The sequence below is a fragment of the Melanerpes formicivorus genome, unplaced genomic scaffold, assembly GCF_026170545.1.
Source record: "Melanerpes formicivorus ecotype bairdi unplaced genomic scaffold, bMelFor1.0.p_v2 SCAF_135, whole genome shotgun sequence".
In the NCBI taxonomy this organism is placed as follows: Eukaryota; Metazoa; Chordata; class Aves; order Piciformes; family Picidae; genus Melanerpes; species Melanerpes formicivorus.
Genome location: NW_027142487.1, coordinates 475199 through 501702, shown reverse-complemented (window position 1 = coordinate 501702; position 26504 = coordinate 475199). Strand labels below are relative to the sequence as shown.

At 61.0% G+C, this 26504-nt stretch overlaps 1 protein-coding gene across 2 annotated transcripts in view; it reads left to right on the top strand.

Annotated features, from left to right (window-relative positions):
* Positions 1-1112: 1112 nt before the first annotated feature.
* LOC137456733 (Na(+)/H(+) exchange regulatory cofactor NHE-RF2-like) overlaps positions 1113-26504 on the top strand; it is a 41986-nt gene continuing 16594 nt past the window's right edge. Inside the window, exons 1-2 of one of the 2 annotated variants that reach the window (XM_068168321.1) lie at positions 1113-1503; positions 6581-6838. In XM_068168321.1, the coding sequence (XP_068024422.1) occupies positions 1294-1503; positions 6581-6838 (468 nt within the window). In that variant the 5' untranslated portion in view covers positions 1113-1293. Of the gene's footprint in view, positions 1504-4335; positions 4366-6580; positions 6839-26504 lie in introns of those variants that run through there. The other variant, XM_068168322.1, reaches the window with a different exon arrangement.

Here is a 26504-nt window from a genome sequence, read left to right as displayed (position 1 = left end):
AGAGCTCCAAACAGCCTGCCCTGCCACGGTCCCAGCGTGGGGCATCAACTGCCTCTCTGTGCAGCCTGGCCCAGGCTCTCACCACCTTCAGTGTCAGATTTCTCTTCCCTCTCCCCAGTCTGCATCTGCTTTATTTAGTCTCAAACCATCACCCCTTGTCCTGGCACTGCTCCCCTGGGGATGCCCAGGAGCTCTGTTACCTGCAGGAAATGAGGCTGGGATGCACTGGTGGTGCCATTTCTTGTCCAGGACAGTGACTCTCCTCCAAGACACCAAACATCTCTGTGGCTCAAGCATCAAGTGTCTCATGTACAGCCACGGTGGAAGTCTTTATTTTTCAAGCAGGGTGCAGATTAAAAGCCAATCAATAGTCATTGCTGGAGTCGTTTATCTACCTCCTGCCCGCTGCAGTTGCTTCAGCTCCACAAAAGTCATGAGGGAGAGTGGTTGAGGATGGAGAAAGGCCACAGAGGAGCTTGTAAACCTCTGATATGGGAACCAGTGCCAGCAGTGTGACAATCACTGTGGGTCATTTCCTTCTTGGAAGAGATTTCAAGGAAATGAAGACCAGGAATGCAAAAAGGTGAGGCTGGGGATCTCGGTGCTCCACCAAAAGAAGCTCATGCTGGGTGCAAGCTGGACAGCCTCAGCAGGGGCACAGGGGTGCAGCAGCAGCCCTTCTGCACCAGGCATGTCTGGGGTGGAAGAGCTGATGCGCCCAGGCTGGGGCTCAGGGGCACAGAGACCACACGGAGCGTATGAAGAGCATCAGCTCCGTGTGGCCTCTCCCCATGGTCATGAGCTGGGGCCGAATGGGCAGAGGAGCTGCCGGCCTGTGCCGTCCCCTCTTTGGACTGTAGGGACCCAGCACACCCCCGTCCCGTTTCTGGTTCTGGTGTCACTCCGGGCCCCGGTCCTGATGCTGGGTGCCGGTGCCAGTCTCGGTGCCGCTGTCAGTTCCGATCCCAGTGCGGGTTGCCGCTGGCGGTCCCGATCCTGGTGCCGCTGCCGGTCCCGGTGCCGTTCCACCTCCCTGCCTATTCCCAGCGGCGGCTCCGCCCCGGCTCCTCCCGGCCCGTCCCCGTCCCCGTCCCCGTCCCCGCCCGCCGGTCTCCGGTGCCGCGGGGCAGCTTCCAGCATGGCCGCGCTGCGCAGCTCCGCGGCCCCGGCCCCATTCCCAGCCCCGCTGCCGGCCCCGGCCCCGTTCCCGGCCCGCCCCTCCGCCCCGGGCCGCCTATAAAAGGAGCCCCGAAGCCCGCCCGCCCCCGCTGCTGCCCTGCCGCCGGCCCGGCCATGGCCAAGGACCAGCTGCGGCCGCGGCTGTGCCGCATGCTGAAGGGGGAGAGCGGCTACGGCTTCCACCTGCACGGCGAGAAGGGCAAGAGCGGGCAGTTCATCCGCAAGGTCGAGCCCGGCTCCCCCGCCGAGGCCGCGGGGCTGCGCGCCGGGGACCGCGTCGTGGAGGTGAACGGAACGAACGTGGAGCAGGACACGCACCACCAGGTGCGGGCGGTGGGCAGAGGTTGGGCAGAGGTGCAAGGAGGGCGCTCCGAGGGTGCGGGCAGAGAATGGACAGGGGGTGAACGAGAGCGTGGGCAGGGTGCGGGCAAGAGGTGGGCAATGGTGCGGGCAGGGGATGGGCAGAGTTCAGGAAAGAGATGGGCAGAGGTGCAAGGAAGGATGTGCTGAGGGGGTGGGCAAGGGTGCAGGCAGGGAATGGGCAGGGATACAGGCAGGAGGTGAGCAAGGAGTGGGTAGAGTTTGGGCAGGAGGTGGGTAGAGGTGCAAGCATGGATACAAGCAAGGGTGCAGCAAGGGGCTGGGCAGTGGTGCAGGCAGAAGGGGCAAGAGGTGGGCAGGGGTGCAGGCAGTGGGTGAGTAAGGGTGCAGGTAGGCAATGGACAGGGGTGCAAAGAGGAGGGGGGCAAGGGTGCAGACAGGGGATGAGCAGAGGTTGGGCAGGAGATAGATGTTCAAGGAGGGATGTGGTGAGGAGGTGGGTGAGGGTCCAGTCAGGGAATGGGCAGAGGGTGGGCTGGGGCATGGGCAGGGGTGTGTGCAAGAGATGGGCAGAGGTGCAAGGAGAGGTATGGACAAAGGTGTGGGCAGATAATGGGCAGGGTGTTAGGCAAGGGTGCAGAGAAGAGATGGGCAGGAGTTGGGTGGGTCTGGGCAGGGATGTGGGCAGGAGGTGGGAAAGGGTTTAAAACAGGAGTGCAGGCAGAGGATCGGGCAGGAGATGGGCAGCAGTGTGGGCAGGGGATATGCAGGGGTGTGGGCAAAGTGGCCAGCTGACCTCCCTGGCCAAGCCTGCCCAGCTCCCAGCCCCCTCACCACCTTGGCTCTACCACCTTGGGCTGGTTTGCTCCCCTGGAGCATGCTTGGCCTGGCCAGTTCTGGTGGTCACTGGGGTGGTGCCCCCAGCAATCCCAGGGCTGGGGTGCAGAGCAGGGGGCTCTGAGTTCCCCTGAGAGTGTCTGGGTGGTGCTGGTCTAGCAGCTGGTGTGAGGAGCGAAGGTGTTTGGGCATGGGCAGGGCACCGGCGTTATGCAATCTGTGGTGGAAAGGAATGGGGAGACCCAGGTCCTATTTCCGCCTCTGCTGGGGGTTTTTCTTGGCCACTTTGGGCCAGCTGCTGCTCCTCCTGCTGCTCCTGCAGCGCAGAGCGTGTGAGGATGCCTCCACATCTACTGATAAAGCTCTGCAGATGTTGAGCAGCCTGGCTGGTTGCAGGGAGATAGGGCTGGTGGGCAAGCAGTGGCTGGCAGGAGCCCGTGGCCGCCGGCTGGGCCCAGCAGGCTGCTCCCCAGCAGCTGCAGGCTTCAAGCTCTGTCGTTTGCTGCTTGCAAAATGGAAAGTGATCTTTGCCCCCCAAACCGAGCAGGGAGATTCACACTGCTCCTGGTCTGCTGCAGGCATGGGGCCCGGCAGGGGCAGAGCCCCCAGCCTGGGGGCTTGGTGCTTCAGTACCTTAGGCTATGGCTGAATTCTGCTGCCAGCGCCGTACTGGAGCAGGCCAGGGGGTTACCCTGTGTGCCTTCAGGCCCTGGCATGAGTGTGGGGGGTCGTGGGTTCCTGAGCCTCGCCTTTCAGGTGGGGATGTGCTAAAGGTGAGGTGGAGGCTCCAGTACAGCCCTGTGGCCTCCCCTCCGTGGGCTGGGTGGGTTTTCCTGGCTAATGGAGCTTCTTTGGCTGATCTGAGGCAGCTGCACAGAGTTAATGTTTGTCTTGAATGTGATTTCCAAACCCTCAGAGGAGGATCCCATCCCTGGGCTGGCTGGGCAGAAGGGAGGGCTGTGGTCCTGTCGGGAGTTGCTCGTGGTGGGAGCCATCAGGAGCTGCCTGCTGGCACTGGGGTACTGGAATGGGTGGCACAGGGCTGGGACAGCCTGCAGGGGCTTTGGGCTCTTCCAGAAGGTCGAGAGGAAAGGGAGAAATTTTCCTGTCTTCCATTGCCTGCTGCTGGAGGCAGGATGAGGCTCTGGCACTGGCTGCCTGCTGCAGAGCAGGGGTGTCCCATGCTGGGGGGTCCCGTGTGGGAGGTTGTGCAGCTGACTGCCAAGATGCAGTGGGTGTGAGTGGTGTGAGCAGCAGCAGCCCTGCCGCAGGACGTGCCCTGCATCACCCTCTCTCCTCCCTAAGCACAAGAACCTCTTCCCCCTCCGACGACCTGCCCAGCGCTGGTGGGTGTGGGAAGGGTGATGCTGTGGTGGGGCAGATGCTGGCTCCTGCTGCTGTGTTAGAGCAGCCAGTTCTGTGCGGCCTCCTGCTTGTGCTGCTGAGGTTCTTGACCTTCACTTGGTAACACTCGGAGCCGTGCGGCTGCGAAGCTGCGGTGGGACGGAGCCTGCAGGGAGCAAGGTCGTGCTGCTGGGTGTAACTGTTGCGAGCCGGAGCCGGGGCGGTGTGGGCTTTGTTCTCTTGTTTTTTCCTGCCCTTGCCCAGGGCAGAGCTGTTCTCAGGGCGTTCCGTGGCTTGGATGCAAAGTTGCATCCTGGCGGCTGGGTTCCTCGCCCACTTGGGCAGAGCAGCCCAAAGTGAGGAAGGCCTCCAGGCCCTTGGTGTGGCTGGCAGAGTGGTGCTTGGGCAACTCTTCGGAAGCAGGAGGGGTGACCAGAGCTGGGCCCAGTGGTGCAGTTAGCCACCGCTGTGGGCAGCTGGTGGCAAGGGTGCAATGGCCAGGGCAGGCTCTGCTGCTGGGCTGGTGCTGGTGAGCCCGGGGTGAAAGCCTGGTTGGGTGGAGCTGCGGAAATGATGCACCCAGGAGCGGTGCTGAGAAGGTCCTGAGGAGGCAGATGTGTGGCTGAGGCTGAGCTGTCCCCAGAAAGCTGCAGGCTGGAGACTGTGACCATGGCTCGGAAACGGGTAGGGTGCCAGGCTCTGCCCATGCCGGGCAGGACGTGCCTGCTGCTTTGCCTTCCACCTGGCTCTGCCCCAAGGGTGACTTGCTGCCCGGGGAGCTTGGCACAGAAAGCCTCCTCTGCTTGCCTCTGCTAAAGGGGAGAGGCTGAGGGGCTGCTCTCTGCCCACTCCTGTCCCTGCCTGGCTCAGCCCCTGGCAGCTGTGGGGCTTGGGGGATGCTTGTTCCATTGCTGCTCTTGGCATGGCTGTTGGGGAGCTCAGCTAAGCCCTGGCATTGCTCCTTGGTGGCTGCTAGGGCAGCTCACCTGCCCTGCCAGGAACAGGCAGCACTGTGGCAGATCTGGGTGCTTCTCAGGTCCCTCTGTGTTGTTTGTGGTGGTCTAGGGGACCCTGCTCCCTGGCAGTGATGCCTGGAGCACCCAAGTTGCAGGATCTGGGAGACCCAATGTGCCAGGACCCAGCAGAATTCTCCTGCAGGCATTGCCCAGCTGCCCCTCCTGCCAGCACCATGCATCATCTGCCTGCTCCAGGTCCCTTTTGGGAGAGGTGGCCTCGCACAGGCTCTCCCTGACTGGTGTCAGCATCACCATCTGATGTCACCTGTAAACAGAGCCGAGAGGGAGCAGATGGATTTTGCTGGGGCTTGAGGGATCCACACCTGGTTAGGACTGGCAGCCCTGGGCGCTGCTGGCAGCCCTGGAGCTGGAAGCTGCAGTGGGTTCAGGACAAGCAGCTTTGGCTGCAGTCTATAAATTTCGTGGTGCTTGCTTGGCTGTGGTGTTGGCTTTTCCCCTGTGCAGATAGCAGCTCTGCTGACCTTGAGTGGAGTGTGCAGGGCAGTAAATAAATGCCAGCTAATTGCGCATTAGGCTGGCTTGGTGCTGGGAACCTTGGCTGTGTCTGCCCAGCCTGACCTGGATCGGGGCAGGAGCCCCAGAAGGAAGCCCAGCTTGCAGGGGGAGGAATCCTGGCTCTGGAGGGCAGCAAGTGGGGGCTGATCTGCACCCCATGGCTGGAGATGGCTATGGGGAAGCATCCCCAGCAGTACCACCCTGCCCCTTGCTTGCTCTGCCAGCTTCCAGCAGCTGCTGCAGGGGTTCTGGAGGTGATTTCCTATTGTCCTGCTCCTGTGTGTGTCCTGGACCTGCCTGTTTCCATTCCAGCCCACCCTGGTGGGGTTTGCCTCCCTGCCCAGCTGGGATCAGCTCCTCCTGGCTCTCCCCACCCTGCTGACACCATGAGCTCCTTTCAGAGCCTCTGCCAGCCACCAGCCCTGCGAAGGAGCCGGGCAGGACAATGGTCCCCATTCAGTGCTGCCTGGAGCTGGGTCCCAGCAGGGATGGGCACATCTCCCGTTCCCAGCACTGCTTTCCCTTATCTCTGCTGCTCCCTTGCACAGGCTGGGGGTGGATGCGCAGACTGGGGTATTTCTCTCATCAGTCCAGTACCTGGGGGCTGAGGAGCACCCAGCAGGGGCAGCCCAGCCACTGGATGCCTGTGTGAGAGCTCTGTGCCTCCCTTTGCATCCTGCAAAGATAGCCTAGAGCACTGTAATGAGGGTGTGCTAGGGGGGTGGCTTGGTGGGGCAATTTGTATTGTCCCTCTGCAGGATAAGCCCAGAGTTTCAGATGCTTGAGTGGTGAAGCAGCCTCTGTGAAAGCTCCTGAGCTGGATGGGTGATCCTGGGAGGTCTGTGCAATTGTCCTGGGCTGAGTTGTCTTGTGGATTGTAAAGTATGAAGTGGAAAGAGCCATCCTCATCATCACCCAGGGCTGCAGGCAACACCTGCTTCATCCTGGGGTGCCCCAACGCCCTGCGCTGTCCTTCTGCCCATCACTGCTGGCTGGAAGTGACAGCAGACTGGCATCCTGCAGCAGGACTTGAAGCTGCAGGGAAGTGTGGAGGTGTTGCTGGTCCTCAGATCCAGCTCCTGCCCCATTGGGAGGTCCCAATGGTTCATGAAGTCACAGAACTGTGGAGGCTGGAAGAGACCTTTGGGATCATCAGGTCCAACCACACTCCCAGAGCTCACAGCCACAGCTGCTGAGCCACTGCCTCTGAACCAGGTCCCTCGGCACCACCTCCATGTGCCTTCTAAATCCCTCCGGGGGTGGGCACTCCTCTGCCTCCCTGGGCAGCCTGGGGCAGTGCCCGAGAGCCCGTCCTGGGCAGGGATTGTCGCTGGTATCCAACACTCAGCTGTCCTTCCCCTCCCCAGGTGGTGCAGCGCATCAAGGCGGTGGAGTCGGAGACACGGCTGCTGGTGGTGGACAAGGAGACCGATGAGTACCTGTGCAGCCTGCGCCTGACCTGCACCGAGGAGATGGTGCACAGCGGCATCCTGCTGCGCCCCAGCACCTCGCCCACCAAGTCTGTGGGCAGTGACAACGGGGAGGTCTGGAAGCCACAGCTGGACCTGAGCGGGGACAGCCTCCAGCGGCACTCCCACAGCTTCTCCTCGCATGGCAGCAGGAAGGTGAGGGCAGGGCTGGGTGGTGTGGGGGCACCCCCCCGGGAGTACCCCCTCTGCAAGCAGGGCTTGCTTCCCCTTGCAGAGAAACCTTCTGGGTGTGGCTCTTGGGTTTGGGGGCCCTGCTGTGTCCCGAAGCTGAGCTGCTGCTCGGCTTTATTAACTCCTCCTTGAAGCAGCTTCAGCTGCGGGGGGCTGCTGCTTGTTCCCCTCCTGTGCTCCTCAAGGGTCTCCTGAGCCGTGGGGGGCTGGTGGGGGCATGAGTGACCCCAAGTGCCTCGGCTGAGGGTGATGTCCCAGTCTGGCAGTGAGCAAGCTGCTCCTTGGCTGTATTTGCTCTTGCTCAAAGGAGCATGAGCTGCTGGAGGCTGCTGCTTGCTCCTCTCCTGTTCTCTTTGAGGGTCTCCTGACCCCCAGAACCTTCTGAGAGAGTGGTGGGGAGGGGTTGAGTGACCCCACGGTGCCTTGGTTGCGGCTCTGTGTTTCAACTGGGCCCTTTCTGCCTGTGTGGACGAGGGCTGTGGCGAAGCCGGAGCTCATGAATGAGTTTCTCTCTCCCCTCCATTATTTGCTGGAGGGAGGAACCGTCTGGGGCGAGCCTGCTCCCAGCGCTTCTGCTGAAAGCTGGAGGAAATGAAGGCTTCTTCGAGTGGCCTGGGGCTGGCCTGCCAGGCTGCAGCTGCGGCTGTGATTGGTCAGCTGCCTTCCAAAAAGGAAAGAATTTGGGGTGGAAAGGCTCCAATTTCATGGCCGCTGCGCGGCTGGGGCTGGGCTGGCGGCGGGAGGCAACGCGGCGGAGCGCGGGGTCTGGGCTCGGGGCAGGGCGGCGCTGGGGCTGTGCCCCCCCGGGCGTGCTGCTCTGTGCTGCCGAGCTGGCAGCGCTGGTGCCCGACTGCTGCCTCCGCTGCCGAGCTCCTTGCCCGCTCCGAGGTGGTGGCTGGACGCTGGCCCAGAAGTGGCCGTGGGGCTGCTGGGAGGACATGGGTGGGGGCAGCAGGAAAGCTTTGTGTCCTCAGGAGCCCCCGTGGAGGACAGCTGAAGAAACACCCCCGCAGCTGAGAGCTGCTGCTGGTGTGAGGAGGGGTCTCACCTCTGGTCCTTTGCTCCTGAGCCATCTGGCAGGGGAGGTTCCCCCTTCTTGGGGGCTGGCAGGGGAGGGGTTGGAGGCTGTGTTGGACTTGTTGCATCATTTGAAGCTGGGTGATGGTGATGGCTATGTTCCTCCTGGAGACCAAGACATGGGGAGCATAGTCACCCCCAGGATGGCTGGTGAGAAAGGAGCCATTCCTGGGGGGAAGGGGGCTTCTGGGCCTGGGCAGGGGCTGCTCTGCAAGCTGGGGATTTCCTCCCCTGTCTCTGTTTGGTTTGCTGGGTGCAGTCCAAGAGTGTCCTGACGGGAAGTCAGGCGAGAACAGGACAGTCCCTTCCGGCCTCCGGGGTCTGGCTCCTCTGAGGAGAGGGTGGGACACGGAGAGCAGGACAGAGCTGGGGTCTGAGGGGGGAGGAACACCACTGTGTCCCCTTGGAGGGGCTGGGGGCTTCAGCTGGTTCAGTGTGGCTGAGGATTTGCTGTGCCTCAGGGCTGGGGCTGGTGTTTGGTGGAGCATGAGCTGGACAGAGGGCACCAGCTCCGGGGGCAGTGGCCACCATGTGGGGCTGGGGCCAGGAGGTGCTGAGCTTGGGTGGTGCTGAGCACGTCAGATGTTTGCAGAGGCTGGTTTGCTCCTGCCCCCACGGTCAGCAGCTCTTGGAGAGCTGGGTGCTGCTGGCTTTGCTGGCCAAGGTCACTTCTCCATGCCGGGACCATGAGTGACCCTGGTAGGAGGTCATGGCATGGACTTGTGTCCTGCTCCCTGTGCCTTGCAGTCCTGCTCGCTGCTGAGATCTGCTGCAGGGCTGGGTGCTGTGGCTCTCCTGGCTCCAAGGTAACTGGAGGTCAGTGGAGTGGTGCTGCCACCCTGGGTCCCCCAGCGGTCAGCCCCCCAGCGCCGTGTCCCTGCCTGGGGCAGCTCTCGTTGGACCATGCAGTGCCTGGAGGCCTCCTTCAACCTTAATGATTCTGTCTAAGGTCTCCCTGCTGCTGACCAGCACTGGGCCCGGGGGGGAGCCCCTGACTGTGGGCTTGGGATCCAGTCAGAGGCTTGTCCCTAAGCAGCTGTGGAGGAGGCCAGGCTGTGAGTTGGGTGGCACTGGGAGGAGCTGTGCCTGGGTCTTTGGTGCAGCTTCTCTGGAGGTGTTTGGTGAGGGAGAAGAGGCAGCTCCCATTCCCCAGCAGAGCCCTGGCCCCAGCCTGTCCCTGCAGGATCTGGGGCTGCTTGCAGAGGTCAGCATTCTTCTGAGCAGTGTTTATGCAGGGGCTGCAGGTTGGGTTGTTTGGTGCAACCCAAAGCAAGGAGCAGGTGAAGCAAAGAGGAGAGAAATCTGGCATCAGGGTGGTTGTAGAGGTGGGCAGCAGGGAGAGGATGGAGCAGTCAGCTGGGCACAGCCCTGCCAGCCCCTCCATGCTGTCACATCCCTCTTCTGCAAGAGGAATGACACCACCACCACTACCACCCTGCCCCAGGAGGTCTGCTGTGGGTGGGGAGGTCACTGTGCCCCCCCAGCAGAGAGTTGGTGTCCAGGAACCATGGGAATGAATAATTCAGCAGGTGGTTGAAGTCAGGCTGCCTGCCCCAGAGCAGTGTGCTGCAGCTGACAGCCAGCAGCTCTACACAGCACCCTGGGCACTTGTCCTGGGTGCCTGTGGTGACACCAGGGTCAGGATCTGCCTTGAAGCCATAGAATGGTTTGGATTGGAAGAGACCTTTCAGATCATGGAGTCCACCCATTAACCCAGCACTGCCAGTGCACCACCAAACCACAGCCCTCAGCACCAGGGCTCTGAAACCCCTCCAGGGATGGGGGCTCCAGCACTGCCCTGGGCAGCCTGGGCCAGGCCTTGATAACTCTTTCCTCATGTTCAACCTAAACCTTCCCTGGGGCAACTTGAGACTGTTGCCTCTTGTCCTATCACTTGTTCCATGGGAGAAGAGACCAACTCCCACCTGGCTCCAGCCTCCTCTCAGGGAGCTGCAGAGAGCAGTGAGGTCTCCCTCAGCCTCCTTTCCCCAGGCTGAACACCCCCAGCTCCCTCAGCTGCTCCTCCCCAGCCCTGATCTCCAGACCCTTCCCCACCTTCATTGCCTTTCTCTGGACCTGCTCCAGCCTCTCAATGTCCTTCCTGGAGTGAGTGGCCCAAAACTGAAGTCAGGCTTGAGGTGCCTTGCCCCATCCTACAGCCCTGCAGCCATCCCCATGGCTGGGCTGCAGGGTGTCTCCTTCTCACTGTTCCTGTGAAGGTGCTTTTGGGGCAGGAGTGAGCTGCTTGTGGCTGGTCCTTGATGGCCTGGGCTGACAGAGTGCTGCAGGGCTGGACTGGTGCTGGAATGGGAGCTGCTGGCCATCCTGGAGGCATTTGTGGTGTGCAGGCAGTGTGGTCAGGGCTGGAGTTGTGACCTGAGTGTCCCCACTCCTGCTGTGCAGTGGGAGGGCTGTGCTGTTACTGGCAGCCCAGTTATGGCCACACAGGTTCATGAGCCACTGTAGCAGTGTCCTTGGAACTGCTGCCCCACTGCTTTCTCCAGGTGTGTTTGGAGGATCAACAAGAGCAAAGACACCGAGGTGTGGTTGGGGTGATGCAGCTCCCTCCATGGCTGCTCCAGGGAGCTGGGGGTGGCTGTGCAGAGGGACCCTGACAGCCAGGGATCTGGAGAACAAAACCTCCTCTTGGAGCTGCTGGGCTCAAGCAGCCTCTTGGGTCTGGGAGCTCTAACAGAGAGGTTTTGGTGACCAGCTGTTAACTGGGTCCTGCCTGGGGAGGGGAGGTGACACCTTGGTTGGTGGCAGGGCTGCTGCTCCCGGGGACACCTCAGCCACGCAGTCAGCAGGAGAAGGTTGTCCCCTTGCTGACACAGACTGTGGCCAGCTCAGTCATGGCCTGAGGCAGGGGATTGGAACCAGATGATCTCGAAGGTCCCTTCCAACCCAAAGCAGGCTGTGATGCTCTCCCTGCCAGCAGCTGTGGAGCCTCCTGCATGCCACCAGCCCACGCTGAGAGCAGCTGGAGTGGCTGGGGACACAGTGCTGTGTCCTGGAGGAGGGTGGATGAGTGTGGGGGTGCTTGTTGGGACCCCCAGGTGTGGGGCCAGCACTGACATCCAGGCAGTAAATATTTACACCCCTGTTTGGGTTAGGAGTAAGAAGCTTTTCGTGCTGGATAGCAGAGGCTCTGCGTTGCAACATCCCCCACCAGCAGCTCCTGGCTAGGGCTCAGGAAGGAGAATAACTCAGGACAGATGTTTCTGGAGAGCTTTGCCAGCTCAGCTGAGGCCCAGAGCGTGGGGTTTGTAGAACAACCACAAAGATGTAATAAAGCCTAACATGAGCAGAAATGTCCTGGGTAATTGTGTGATTAGGAGCAAAAAGAAATCAAAGCATGGTCGGACTTAAAGAAGTTCCCTGAGCTCCCTGTGCCCAGCAGCGGGCTCCGAGCTGGGCAGGGGGTGGTGGTGTCTGTCCCCAGCACGGGGGGGGCTGTGTCTGCCTGCTGACTCCCTGCTGAAAAACCACTTAGCAGAGTCTGTTCTGCACCCATGGTGTGGAGAGAGTCCAGGACTGCCCTGGGCACCACCACTGCTGCCCTGTGGCCCTGGGCACCACAGCTCCAGGGCTCTGGGGATGGGCACTGCACTGCTGCCCTGGGCAGCCTGGGCCTGGCCTGGACAACTCCTTTGTTGAAGAAATTGTTCCTCATGTCCACCCTAAGCCTCCCCTGGGGCAACCTGAGGCTGCCTCCTCTTGTCCTTTCACTCATTCTTAGGGAGAAGACCCCAACCCCACCCGGCTCCAACCTCCTGTCAGGGAGTTGCAGAGAGCCAGGAGGTCTCCCCTCAGCCTCCTCTGGACTGAGCAGGCACAGCTCTGCTCTCCCAGCTGCTGCTCCCCAGCCCTGCTCCCCAGCCCTTCCCCCAGGTCACTGGGAGGGGGCAGGAGGGCCATGGCTCCATGCTGTGTCCCAGACAGGCTCTTGTGGCCACTGTGCTGTTTTCCCATCAGAATCACAGAACTGTCAGGGCTGAAAGGGACCTCGAGGATCATCCAGTTCCAGCCCTCTGCCATGGGCAGGGATCCCTCACACTGGATCACCAGGACTGCTTGGACTTGGGGTTTCTGCTCTGCTGTGCCCAGCTGAGGGCACGAGGTGGGAATATGGTTTTCCCCATCCCTGCTGGAGGAGGAAGATGCCCACTGGGATTTGGGATGCAGGGCAATGGGGCTGGAGACCTGCTGCCTCCCTGCCAAGGGTGGGGTTGCAGGGGGCACTGGTTTGGTGTGGTGGGGAAGGGTCTGGCACAAAGGTGGGCTTCAGTCCCCTCCTGGAGGCAGCAGCTGGGCTGGTGAGGCCGTGGGGAAGCCAGCACTGACCCTGTTGCATTATTGATGGCACCAGGCTCCCTGGCATCATGTGTCATGGGCTGGGCAGAGTCGCTGCCCAAGCTGGGCCCTGCAGCAGCTCCAGCACAGCAGCCTGGGGACAGAGGTTAGGGCAGGTGGCACCTCTGGGGATGTGCTTTCCCCTTGCCTGGTAGTGTGGTGGCCTGTGGCAGTCTGGGTCACAGGAGGTTGTGCTGCACCCCAGCAGAGCTTAGGGGGGCCTGGAATGTTTTGCTTTCCTGTCCCCTTCCAGTGCAGGCAGAAATAGGAGAAAGACTAAAAACTGGGTTCCTTCCCAGCCCTTTGGTCACTGACAGCCTGGGGGTTGGTGCTTGGGTAGCAGGAGTAGGGGGAGACCTCTCTTTGCAGAGACCTCTTTGCATGAGCTTTGGGATGTCCCAGGAGCTGGGTGCACTTCTGTTGCCCCCCGCCAGTCCTGAAGCCTTGCAGGTCCCCACAGCAGGACTGGGGCAGCCCCAGCCTTGTTCCCCAGTCCACTGGCTCTCTCCTGCCCATCTGATGGCCCTCTGTGCACCATCAACCTGCTACCCTCTGACTTCTCAATGACTTTGGTTCAGCTTGGGGCTGGCATTACAGAGCCCCCAGGTTTGCTGGAGCCTTGGTTTGGGTGCTGCTGCAGCACTTGCAGAGGTTCTGGCAGGATCTGAGCCTCCTCCTGCTGGATTCGTGGGACCTGATTCATCCCTGATCCATGGGACCACTGACCCATGGTGGTGTAAGGTGGAGAAGGCAGCATGGAGCATGGTGGAGTCAGCCCTCCAGATGCTACCCACTTCCATCCTCCCAAGGCTGTGAGGAGTTTGGCTGCAGCGTGTGGAGAAGTGATGCTGGGAGCCGTGGCACAGTGGTGACCTGGCAGTGCTGGGTGAATACAGCTGTGGAGCTGTTGGGGTTGCAAAAGCCTCCTGAGATCACCCAGCCCAACCCCACCATGGCCATCAGACCCTGTCCCAGAGTGCCATGGCCACAGCTTCTTGAACTCCTCCAGGGATGGGGACTCCACCACCTCCCTGGGCAGCCTCTGCCAGGCCCTGACCACTCTCCTGGGAAAGTTGTTCCTCATGTCCAACCTAAACTGTTTCCTCTTGGCCTGTTGAATGTTCCTGGGGAGAAGAGACCAACCCCACCTGGCTCCAGCCTCCTCTCAGGGAGCTGCAGAGAGCAATGAGCTCTCCCTCAGCCTCCTCTGCTCCAGGCTGAACCTCAGCTGCCCCTCCCCAGCCCTGTTCTCCAGACCCCTCACGGTGGGACGAGGTGATCTGAAAGGTCTCTTCCACCCCAAGCAATTCCATGATTATGTGACTGACCCCCATCACCCCCAGCCGCCACGGGTGGGCTGCAGCGGTCCCCCAGCCGCCACGGGTGGGCTGCAGCGGTCCCCCAGCCGCGGGCTGCCTGCCTGGGCTGGGTGTGCAGTGTGTCCCGTGAAGGAGCTTGTCCGGGGGGGGTTATTTTCGTGCTGGGGCAGTGCAGGAAGCCCCTCCCGGGGCGGAGAGCATCCACCCCGCAGCAGAAACTTCCTCCCCCAGGATATTTTTAGTGGAACACAAAGCGGGTGGGAGGGAGCAGGAGGCAGATTAGCATCGGGAGGAGCTGCGCCCTGCTGGGAGCCTTTGTTCCTGGTGCCACTCGCTCCCGAGGGACACCAGGTCCTGCCAGAGGGTGGTGGGGTCACCCCTGGAACCATCCCCCCGCTCCTTGAGAGCGGGGCAGGAGGTGTGGGCTGGCTGCAGATTGGTGATGCTGGGGGCTCTCTGCATGGTCCCCTCTGCACCCTCACGATCCAAAGCTTTGCCTCAAAACCAGGGGCTGGGGGTGACAGGACAAGGGACAACAGTTTGAAGCCAGGGCAGGGGAGACTTGGGCTGGAGATGAGGAAGAACTTCTTTACCATGAGGGTGGTGAGGCCCAGGGAAGCAACTCAGGGACAACTCATTCCCAAGACCAGGCTGGATGAGGCCTTGAGTGGGAGGTGTCCCTGCCCGTGGCAGCGGGGCTGGACCTGGGTGGTCTGTAAGGTCCCTGCCAACTGAAGCCATCCTGTGACCCCCTGAGGAGGATTGCAAACCTGCTCTGCAATGGGAGCTGGTGAGGATGCCGCCTGCCCCAGCGCCTCTGCTTGCAGGGATGTGCTCCAGCAGCTCAGGCTCATCGCAGCCCTCTGAGGGCTCTGTTCAGTGGGAAATACTGAATGGCTTTGGATAGCTTCAGCATCTTCTGGCAGTGTCAAGGTCTTCTGTCTGTGCCCTGGCAGCTGCACAGAGCCTCTGCTGGGGCTTCCCTGCGTCCCTTGGAGTTTCTTTCTGGGCTGGTTGGGCTTGTGGCACTCTCATGGTGGAGGAGACCCTAAAGCAGTGTTGGGGCTGGAGGGCTGGCCTTGGACTCTGTTTATTTCCCCAACCAAATCAGTTGTGGAGGAGGGGGCACACCACATGGATGCAGCACTGGCCCTGCTGCCACCACTTGATGTTTTAACCTCTCCAGGAGTTTGACCATGGACCTGAGGATGCTGCCATGGGGCTGGTGAATCCCACCTGGCCATGGCACTGAGGGCCGTGGTGGTCCTGGGTTGATGGTTGGACTGGATGACCTTAGAGAGCTTTGCCAACCAAACCATTCTGGGGTTGCCTGGAGTGCCCCAGTGGTGTGTGAGGCTGCTTTGGGGGCTTCTCCTTGGTGGGTGTCCCATGGCTGGAGGTGCTCAGGAAGGGAGCAGCAGTGAGCTGATGTCTGGATGTGGCCCCAGGACCTCCATCACCCTGGGGTGTGATGTGATGAAAGCCTCTTAGGGGCTTACAGGGACTAATCCCCTTAAAGAAATGAGCAGCACACAAGTGGGGGCAGGGCTGATCCTGCTCCTGCTTTGATGTGCTGAGCTCCCACCCCGGGCTGTGCTGTCAGCTCCTCACATGGCCCAGCACCCACCCCTTGGAGTGGGATCCCCTGCCGTGGGCTGGGGCTCTGGTGGCTCTTCCCACCCCTCCTGTCCTGCCTTGGGACCCAGAGCTGGGCTGGCAGTCCCTCAGGGGCAGCCAAAGGCCATCCCAGGTAAATCAGTGAATTCTGGCCCTGGGCTGTTCCTGGTTAGCAGGATTTAATTAAGACAAGCCCTAATTAGTTCTAATAAGGGTGAATAGTCTGCTTGGCCTGGAAGAGTTCCTGCTCTTGCCGGGCGGCCGGCAGGGAGGGCAGGGCTGATAACGAGGGGGGCTGAGCCCATCCTGGGGGTGGGATCCATGGGACACCCCACATCACAGAATGGATTGGGGTGGGAGTCTAGAGGTCATCTAGCTCTGCCCCCTGCCATGGGCAGGGAGCCCTCCCACCAGCCCAGGCTGCACAAAGCCTTGTCCAGCCTGAGCACTTCCAGGGATGAGGCAGCCACAGCCTCCCTGGGCAGCCTGTGCCAGGGCCTCACCACCCTCCTGCTAAAGGGCTTCTTCCTAAAGTCCAGCTTAACTCTCCCCTGCTCCAGTTCCAAACCACTGCCCCTCGTCCTGTCACTCCCAGCCCTTGTCACAAGTCCCTCCCCAGCTCTCCTGGAGCTCCCTTCAGGCACTGGAATGCTGCTCTGAGGTCTCCCTGGAGCTTTCCCTTCTCTGGGCTCAACAGAGCCAACTCCTCAGCCTGTCCTTGTAGGAGAAGTTCCCCAGCCCACTGATCACCTTCGTGGCCTCCTCTGGACCCTCTCCAGCACATCCCTGCCCTCCTTGGGTTGGAGGCTCCAGAGGAGCTGGAGAGGTGCTTGGAGCAGTCCCAAGTCCCAGTCACCTTGAAGCAGCTGCTGGTTTTTACTGGGCACCCAGCCCTGTGCTGGGCTGTTCCCAGGGGACCACTTTCCCTGTGGATTTCTGCTCCTCATGAGCATGGATCACAGCAGCCTCAGAGCCCTGCAGCAGCACCAGCCTGTGCCCAGCACCCTCCACCCATCTTTATCAGCCTTATCAGGGCTTTTTTCCCCTTATCAGCAGGAGCAGCCAGAGCCTGGTGCTGGCCATGTTGGGGCTGTTATCTCTGCAGATCCTCCTGCTCTGCCTCAAGCTTTGTCCTGGAGCACCCACTGCTGCTGAGGGCCTTGGCAGAGCCTCTTCCCAAACCTCCCTATCTGCCCCAGTGTGGAGATGCCACCCCAGCCCCTGGCCCCCAGGTTGCTCAGCTCCCACCAGCCTTTGGCAAGGGACACCTCTTGGGGTCTTGTGGTTATTGAGGAGCTGGGTTTAAGAATGTGGCATTTCTGGAGCACTGCAGGGGAATGAGCTGAGGGAGCAAGTCCTGCTGGTCCCTGCCTGCACCAGGCTCCAGTCTGGTCCCATGTTTTCCAGCAGTGATGTGGGATCATAGAATAATTTTGGTTGGAAGAGGCCTTTAACATCACCCAGTCTGGCCAGGAGCCCAGCACTGCCAGGACACCACTAAACATCCCTGAGCCTCACATCTGCATGGCCTGGGAGCACCTGCAGGGCTGGGGGCTCCACTTCCTACCATGCTCCACCACATGCAGGGTGCCCAGAGACGTGGTTGAGGCCCTGGGGGCACTTGAGCTCAGACCTGGTGGGGCCCTGAGCACTCTGATCTAGTTGGACACTGCTCCCTGCAGGGGGCTTGGGCAAGATGACCTTCGAGGGTCCCTTCCCAGCCAGTGCAGTCTGTGATTGCCAGGGCAGCCTGCTCCAGGGCTTGGCAACCTGTTGGGGGAAGAAGTTGCTCCTCACGTCCAAGCTTAGCCTCCTCTGGCACAACTTGAGGCCACCTCCTGTTGCTTGTCACCTGTAAGAACAGAGCATCAGAGGCTCCTTCCAGCCTCCAGCAGTTTGCAGTGGTCACTGTGGAAGGCTGAGCTGGGAGGAGGAGGCTGACAGCCCCAGGCAGGGCTGTGGGCTTTGGGTGCTGTGTCCAGAGCAGCGCCTTGGGCAGGTTTTCTCTTCAGAAGCTTTGGGATTTTGGGGGGGAGGGGGCAGCTTGGTTTCGTGTCAAGGGCTGGGCAGGAGGCCACTGACTCCTGCTGCTTGGGAAGTGCACCCCTGGATGTTTGGCTGCAGGGCTGGGGGATACAAAAGGCCTTACATTGGGTTAACCCCAGATGGGTGCCTGGGCTCTGAGGATGAGGAATGTGGAGGATGTTTGGAGCCCTCCCCCTGTTCTGCTTCCTCCAGCGAGCCTGTGCTGCCCAGCCAAGACAAATATTGGGAGTAAACTCTTGAACTTCCCTGCTCCCAGTGCTCACAGAGCAGGGCCTGTTCCCTGTTCTCCCCCTTGCCCAGGCAGGGGCCGGGCTGGGGGGGTGCAGATGTGTCCCTGTGCTGGGGACGGCTGGGCCGGAGGTGGGGATGGGGGCTGCACCCCTCAGCCCAGGGTGGGCATGGGAGGTGGGAGCAGGAGGGGCCAGGGTGACACTTTGTGGTCTGTTTCCCACCCTGCATGTGCTGCCTTGGGCTCTGCAAGGTAAACAGAGCAGCCGTGGCCAGGACTGGACCTGAGGAGCTTCACCCTTCCTGGGGCATGTGGCTGGGGAAGCTTTGCCTGTGGTGCTCTCTGGAGATGGAGCAGGGCTCCTGGTGGTTCCTGGTGCTCCCCAAGCTTCCCAGTGTGTCACAGGAGCTCCTCCCTGCACCTTGCAGGAGTGCTGCACTGGAGGGGGATGCCCTCGGCAGTGGTGGGGCTGAGCTGGTCACCTTGGGAGCTCACAGCTGGTCTGACTGGATTCCTGCTAATGACCTGGGGTCGTTAAAGGCCCTGAGCAGGGCTGGCAATAACCAACAGTTTGGTGATTGCTCAAGGCTTGGCCTCAGCCAGGAGCTGGGGAGTCCAAAGGGCAGATTGGTACAGTGTGGTCAGCAGCTCTGTGGGGCTCTGGCCAGAACTTGTGGCTGCAAGTGAGCCTGAGCTGGATGTGAGCTGTGCTCTGCATCCTGCCCTGCACAGGAGCTCTGCCTGGCATCCACCTCCCATCCCTGGAGCAGTGCTGAGCGGGTTGAGAGGTGCTGCTGTGAGTGGCAGTTGTGCCAATGTGTGCCTTGGGCAGCTCCTTCCCACTGCCCTCCCATCACCTGCAGCAGCCCTCCCCTCACCCAGGGGGTTCAGAGTGAGTGTGGGAAGGACTTTTTCCCTGTTCCATCAGCCCTGCACTTCGTGGCCTCTTTTCCTCCTTTCCCTCCCACCCACCAGGAAGCAGATCCCTCTGGATCTGGTGGAATCCCTTTGCATCCAGAACAGAGATCCCATCCTTCTGAAGAAACCCTAGCCTGCCAGGGCCCTCTGCCTTGTCCCAGAGCCGATCCCTCTGGAGCAGAGGAGCTTGCTGGTATCCCCTGGCAGACCGTGCTGGAAAGGTCTCTCTCAAAGCAAACAGCTGCAGGTGGCACAGGGCTCCTCCAGCCCCTCTCCCCCCCTCCAGCCCCTCTCCCCCCTCCAGCCCCTCTCCCCCCTCCAGCCCCTATATCCCCTCCAGCCCCTATATCCCCTCCAGCCCCTCTCCCCCCCTCCAGCCCCTCTCCCTCCTCCAGCCCCTCTCCCTCCTCCAGCCCCTCTCCCCCCTCCAGCCCCTCTCCCTCCTCCAGCCCCTCTCCCTCCTCCAGCCCCTCTCCCCCCCTCCAGCCCCTCTCGCCCCTCCAGCCCCTCTCCCCCCTCCAGCCCCTCTCCCCCCTCCAGCCCCTCTCCCTCCTCCAGCCTCTCTCTCCTCCTTCCCACTCCGTGCATGGACTGGGCCAGCTGGTCCCTGCTCCAGCCAAGCCTGGGCTGCTGCTGCTGGCTCCAGCCCTGCTGGAGGAGGAGCATGGAAGCCTTTGCTGTCTGACTGCTCCAACACCAGCAAAGCAGGGGGAAAAGCTGCTTCTGCTGGCTTGTGGCTGAGAGATTCCCCAGCTGTGGGCTGCTGGGGAAAGGCCAGTGGGATCAGACTGACCCTGTGGAGCTGGGCTGGCATCCCCCTGCACCAGCCATGGGCTATGCTATGCCTTTTGGAGACCCTTTCCAGAAGCTGCCTCCACCAGGAGTCAGAACCATAGAACTGTTGAGGTTGGAAGAGACTTTGGAGATCATCAAATCCAAGACTCACCCAGAGCTCACAGCCCACCCCTGCTGCTGAGCCACCACAGCTGAACCACCTCCCTCAGCACCACATCCAGGCAGCTTTGAAACCCCTCCAGGGATGGGGGCTCCAGCACTGCCCTGGGCCAGTGCCTGAGAGCGCTTCTGGGGAAGAAATTGTTCCTCATGTCCAACCTAAACCTCCCCTGGGGCAACTTGAGGCTGTTGCCTCTTGTCCTATCTCTTGTTCCTTAGGAGACCAACCCCCCCCTGGCTGCAGCCTCCTCTCAGGGAGCTGCAGAGAGCAGTGAGGTCTCCCTCAGCCTCCTCTGCTTCAGGCTGAGCACCCCCAGCTCCCTCAGCTGCTCCTCCCCAGCCCTACTCTCCAGACCCTTCCCCACCTTTGTTGCCCTTCTCTGGCCCTGCTCCAGCCCCTCAATGTCCTTCTTGGAGTGAGGGCCCCAAAGCTGCCCCCAGGACTCCAGGTGTGGCCTCAGCAGTGGTGGCAGAAGGGGACTCACAGCCCTAGCCCTGCTGGCATCACCATTCCTCGTGCATGCCAGGATGCCATTGGCCTTGCTGGGCTCAAATCCAGGCTGTGGGGCTCCCCAGGGCAGGGTGCTGGCTGCAGCCCCTCTGCTGAGAGCCCCTTTGTGCTCAGGGATTTCTGTAATGCCCATCCGGAGCGGCTGCGGGCAGGATTTGGGCGCAGGGCAAATCCAGGCTTACCCTGCCCCAGGGCAGCAGCAGCTGAGGCTGAGCTCCGGATTCTTTGGCAGCAAACTGCTTGCAGGTTCAGCTCTAGGAGGCAAAAGCTTTCCCCATCACCCTGCTCTGCTGCCCAGGGTGGGGGTGAGAGCTGCTCCATCCTGTGGGGCAGCCCAGCCTGGCAGGCACTGGCACCATGGGCTGGACACCAGGCACCCTCCCCACCCTTCACATCCTTCCTGCTCTTGTTTTCCCCTGCCTGGCATTTTCTTGGGATAATGACCTTTTGTTATGCCTGGGGCTGTGGCAATGGTGCTAGCACCTCTGCCCTGCTCTCCTGGGGGGGTTTGCATCCTAGAAGGGACCAGGCCAGGGGGCACAGGCTTGGGGGAGGCCTGGACCCTTTGGTGCATGGCTCAGGGGTGTTGTGTGACCCTTCTGAATGCCACCCTGTGATGCCAAGGGACAAAGAAGGGCCTCAGTCATCTTTTCTGACTGCTTTTGTGTTGCTGCTGGAGCTGTGGTCTGCTCTTTTAAGGCTCTTTGAAAACAAATCAATCATTTTTTGATTGCCTCTGTTGCTGAAACTCAGAGCAATTGAAATCATTGGAGTGATTTGGGTAGTGAGGCCTCAAGGAGCTCTGGAAGCCCAGACCTCGCTTCTGGGGCAGGCAGGAGGTGCCTGGCACTTTGGGTGGGTGGTGGCATGAGGCTTTGCCAGCCAGGTGGAGGGTGGTGGCACTGTGATGTGTCAGGAGCCTGCAGCACCCTGGGGATGGGGAAGGTAACTTTGCTCCTTTTGGGGTGACCACAGGCTTCAGCAAAAGGAATTTCGTGGCAGCTCAGCTGTGTTTGAGTCTCTTGGGGTGGAGAACGCTGTGGGCACTGCTGCAGTGCCCACTTGTCCCCAGATCATTCTCCTGCCTCTTGTGGTCTGGAGGCTTCAGCTGCTCAGATGTTGTGGAGGAAGAACCTTTCAGAGTGAGTCTTGGTCAGGCTGTTTGTGCTGGAAGATCTGAGGTGAGGTCTTTCCCTTCTGGGTGCTGGTGTGGGAGCCAAAACACCTCCTCAGCTCCTGGGGAGGGTGGCAATTAGAGTTGTGGCTCTGTGAAAATGGATCCAGGTTGTTTACCAAGCTGGTCCTGCCCAAGGATTTGTTCCTGGCCTGGGTGGTTGGAAAAGTTCTGAATTAAGCCTCGCTTCTGCAGGTGCTTGGAGGGGGTCAGACCAGCCAGAGCACCTCTAGGTGCTGGAGCTCCCAGCCCTCTCTCTCCCCAGCCCATGCTGAGGGTGGATGCAGCCCAGCTCTGCAGCAGGGAGCACATCTGCTTGTGTTTTGGTGGGCTTGGCCTCCCACCAGCCCCCTCTCCCCTTCCCCCTCCTTTATTTATAGCATTTCACCAGCATCTGGAGTCTGAGCCCATTCTGTGCTGGAGCTGAGGGGGATGGAACTGGCTGTGTGGACAGGCGAGGGTGGACCCCCCAGGGTGTGGGGAGCTGCACATCCCAGCGTGGAGCTGAGGGCCAGCCAGGGGTGGGAAGCCCCTGGAGCATCCTCCCTGCCTTTCCCAGCGGTGGGAGAGCTGCTGGGTGCTGACGTGGCACAGACCTGGGGGTGCTCTGCCTGCCCCCCTCACAGCACTGCCAGCCCTGCTTTCTGGCTGCGTTTTGAGGCCCCTTTGACATTTACCATCGGCAGCCAGCCCTGTGCCCCCCTGCAGAGTGTCACCGAGGTCCTCCTGGCCCTAGGGGTTGAAGTGCTACAATAGTCCCCTTTTGGTGCTGCTTTAGTGGGAAAGCTTGAGTCATTCCTGGGGGAAGGGGAATGCAAACCAGCCCTGCTGCAGCAGGCAGCCAGTCCCTGGCAGGGCAGGGAATGGAGGCAGCAATCCCACCCCTGGCTGTGGGACAAGCCCAGAGCCTGCCCAGCGCTCAGAGACAGCAGGGCTGTGGGCACTGCTGGCAGCCAGGGTGTGGGCTCCTGCTTCTGCCGGCTCCCCTTGCCTTTGTAGTGTGACAGGCATCTAGGATGGGGGGATTGCCCCCTCCCCTGCCCAGATCAAGGCCATAAGCAACTGCTTAAAGTTAAGTGCATCCTGAACCGAGCACAGGCAGCCTTGGAGCTCCCAACACAACTGTGCTAATTACAGTGGCAATTAAAGCTGGCCCACGGCTCAGCTCAGCTCCCACTGTAACCAGTGCTGCCAAGGGGGGCCTGTGCCAGGGTGGGGGGAAATGGACCCCTTGTTCTGGCTCTGCTGTGGCCCCAGGCCTGCGGGAGCTTCAGTCCTTGCTTGGCTCCTCCCTGGCTCCCAGCATCACTCTTCCGTGCTCCGTCTGCTGGGGCTTGGGATTTGGTCAGGGTCTTGTGCTGCTGCTGCTGCCTTTGTCCTCCTCAACGCCAAAAGGTGGCTGGAGAGCTCTCCTTGTGCTTCCCTCCTTGTGCTTCCCTCCTTGTGCTTCCCTCCTTGTGCTTCCCTCCTGCGTTTCTCCCTGTGCTTCCCCGGGGCTGCCCCCTGGCACGCCGGCGGCGGTGGCACCAAGGCCAACTTGTCAGCAGCGCAGAGGAGCAGCAGAGCCTCTGCCTGGGCTCCCTCCAGCAGAGCTGGGCAGGTTGGATGTGTCCCCAGCTGGTCTGAGGCTGGAGCGTGTGCAGGCTCTGCAGCTTCCAGCAGTGGTGCTTAGAACCTGCTTGGGTGTCCCAGGACGTGGCAATCCCACCAGGGTGGGCTGTGGAGGGATGGAGCTGGCGCTGAGGGTTTGGAGTGCCGGGGGTGAGGTGGTGCCAGGCAGGGCTGAGGGGATTAGGTACCAGCCCTGATCTCCAGTGATTAGAAGGCTGGGGTGGCCCAGGGCAGATGAGCTCAGCCTGGTTGGAGCAAATCCCTGTCCTGCTGGGGCTGGGTGGGACCCCACATGCTTCCTGGCTGTGCTGAGAGCATCTCCTCAGCCCTGGGGCAGGCTCGGGGCTGAGCCCCTCGCTGAGGTGCCCAGCAGCACCGTGCCCTCGGCGTGCTGATCTGCAGGAGCTGCTTTGCCCCACGGGGTGCCAGGACCTGCTGGGCTCCCACAGCTGATGGTACCACCTGCTAGACTAGCTCTGTGTCTGTGTGTGTGTGGTCCTCCTCCTTCTCCTCTCCTGGAGGCCCTTGGAGCCTCAGGTGTCCCTGCTGGCACCAGGGGTTTATTCCTGGAAGAAGCCCCTGAGGTGTGGCTCTTGGAGGTGCTTTTCATTCTGGGGTATCTGTGCAGCATGGAGAGTTGTGGGGTGAGGGGACTGGAGATGGTCCTGGGACCTGCCCACCACCAACTTAGAGCATCCTGGGCAGGGAGAGCTAAGGGATGTCTTTGGAGGTCTCTGTTGAGCCAGAGTGACTCTGGGGGCCCCTGCTGAGCCAAGGACTGTCCCTGTGGACCCTGGTGAGCTGAGGGATGTCCATGAGGGTCCCAGCTCCCAGGAGCAGCAGTGGAAGCTCTAAGGGAAGGACAGAGGTGGTGCAGGAGCTGCTGTGGGAGGTGTGAGAGGCAGCACCCGGCTGGGGGGCTCATTGTTTGCTACTCTGCTGACTGGGGGTGGCTGATTGTTATCCCATGGCTGTTTGTGCTGTTTGAAAGCACCAGGAGCAGCACTTCCCAAACTTCTCTGGAGTGGCCAAGGGCTGGCTCAGGTGGCAGCTCCAGGGCTTCTGTGGGGCAGAGTTCAGTGTCCAGGTGACCTCACCTGAACCCTGTCCAGACAATAATGCTTCCAGGTGGAGTGTGTCATGGCTTGGCTGCTGCTGGGCACAGGCCAGGGGAGGCTGAGAGGGTGCTGAGGGGCCTGGAGCAGATCTGTGAGGAGCAGAGGCTGAGAGCCCTGGGGCTGAGAGCCTGCAGCAGAGCAGCCCCAGAGGGGAGCTGAGCAATGCTCAGCAAGAGCTAAAGGCTGGGGGGCAAGAGGCTGGGGCCAGACTCTGCTCAGTGGTGCCCAGGGACAGCACAAGGGGCAGGGGGCACAAACTGGCACCCAGGAGGTTCCATCTGAGCAGGAGGAGAAACTTCTTTGCTGTGAGGCTGCTGGAGGCCTGGAGCAGGCTGCCCAGAGAGGTTGTGGAGTCTCCTCTGGAGAGCTTCCAACCCCCCCTGGGCATTGTGCTCCTGGGCAAGCTGCTGTGGGTGCCCTGCTGCAGCAGGGCTTGGGCTGGGTGGTCCTCAGAGGTCCCTTCCAGCCCCACCCCCGCTGGGATTTTCCTCTTTCTCCATTTTTACAGGGTCAGCAGTGCAGAAGCACCAGGAAATTCTGCCCCCCCCAAATGAAAACACTGGGCTGTGGCTGCTGTCCTGGTGTGGGGATCCCTGTGGCTTGGCATGTGGCTACAGGGGGACATGGCAGCAGGGACAGTCCCTCTGCCTCTGGGGAATCCCCCAGGACTCAGCCAGAAACCAAACTACTGAAGAAATAAACACAGTGGGAAAAGCTCCAACCCTTGGGCTGTGAGTCACAACCACTGCCACCTCCCTGCACTCCGAGCAGGGCACTGGGGGCTGCAGCAGGGCAGAGAGGGGCAGTGGAGCTGGGGAGGGGTCTGGAGAGCAGGGCTGGGGAGGAGCAGCTGAGGGAGCTGGGGGTGTTCAGCCTGGAGAAGGCTGAGGGAGACCTCACTGCTCCCTGCAGCTCCCTGAGAGGAGTCTGGGGTTGGGCTCTTCTCCCAAGGAACTAGCAGCAGCCTTGGGTTGCCCCAGGGGAGGTTTAGATTGCCCAGGCCTGGCCCAGGCTGCCCAGGGCAGTGGTGCAGTCCCCATCCCTGGAGGGGTTTCAGAGCCCTGGAGCTGTGGTGCTGAGGGCCATGGGGTGGTGCTGCCCTGGCAGTGCTGGGTAGGGTTGGACTCCATGACCACAAAGGTCTCTTCCAACCCAAAGCTGTCTGTGGGTCCATGTCCTGCATGGATTTGCTCAGCTCTTTGCCAAACCTTGAATCCCAGGCCCTTACATAAAATGAATTCTGGATCTTTGCTTTAAAAAGACCCAAGTCAGCAATCCCAGCTCAACATCTGTTCCCAGCAGAAATCCCCCAGCAGAAGCTCCTTATCCTTATCCTCCTGCAGCGATCATCCCCTGGGGCTTTCTCTGGGCTCTTAACCCTCCCAACCAACACAATCCTCAGCCCCTGGGAAAAAAAAGCCAACAAGTTCTGGAGCTGTGCAAAGCTCCTTGCTGGGAGTAAGGGAAGATGTTGGCTGCTCCCCTGGCTTCACCCAGCCCTGAGCACAGGCTCAGACCCTCCAGGCTTCCATGTGGGAGCTGCTGCCAGCTCTGATGGTTGTTTTCTTTTTGTCTGGTGCCAACCTTTCCCTGGTTGTGTTCTGGGAAGATATTTCCTAAGCTCCCAGGAGAAAATTTGCCTTTGTGAAATTCCAGCCCTGCAACCAAAGGTTGCCTGGAAGTGCAGGATGTTCCCTGGGCTCCCCAGCAAGCTCTGCAGAAGGCTTTGGGCATTGCTCTGCAGGAGGCTCTGCCACGCACCCAGGCCAGGGGCAGAGAGGGCACTTGGGTGAAGCTGCTTCACATCCCCTGGGGAGCAGCAGCCACAGCTCCACTTCTGTTTGCTGCCAGAAAACTTGCAACATGGAGCAAGTTTGTGTCCCCTAAAACTGGGTGAAGATCCCAGGATCCAGGCATGGGGGGGTTGGAAGGGACCTCTGGGCATCACCCAGTCCAAGCCCTGCTCCAGCAGGGCACCCACAGCAGCTTGCCCAGGGGCACAGTGCCCAGGGGGGGTTGGAAGCTCTCCAGAGGAGACTCCACAACCTCTCTGGGCAGCCTGCTCCAGGCTCCAGCAGCCTCACACCAAAGAAGTTTCTCCTCCTGCTCAGATGGAACCTCCTGGGTGCCAGTTTGTGCCCCCTGCCCCTTGTGCTGTCCCTGGGCACCCCTGAGCAGAGCCTGGCCCCAGCCTCTTGCCCCCCAGCCTTTAGCTCTTGCTGAGCATTGCTCAGCTGCCCTCTGGGGCTGCTCTGCTGCAGGCTCTCAGCCCCAGGGCTCTCAGCCTCTGCTCCTCACAGATCTGCTCCAGGCTCCTCAGCACCTCCATAGCCTCCCCTGGCCTCTCCCCAGCACTTCTCTGTCTCTCCTGAACTGGGGAGCCCAGAACTGAATCTAGGACTCCAGCTGTGGCCTCCCCATGGCAGACTAGAGGAGCAGGAGAGCCTCTCCTGACCTGCTGCTCACACTTTGCTTAATCTAAGTAATTAAAAAGGCTCAAATAGGTTGTCCCAGATGCATTCCCCTCCACTCACCACCCGTGGCCCCTTCCCTAGCTTCAGAGAGTGCTCTGCATCCTCTAAGGTCACCCACCCCTGACCCTCCTTGGCCAGCTGAATCATTTCCTGTTTTCTTCAGCCTGTGAAGAACTCGGAGGGAGCTGGAAATGTTTGTGGAGAGAGTGAAGTGACCGTGCTGGGGCCA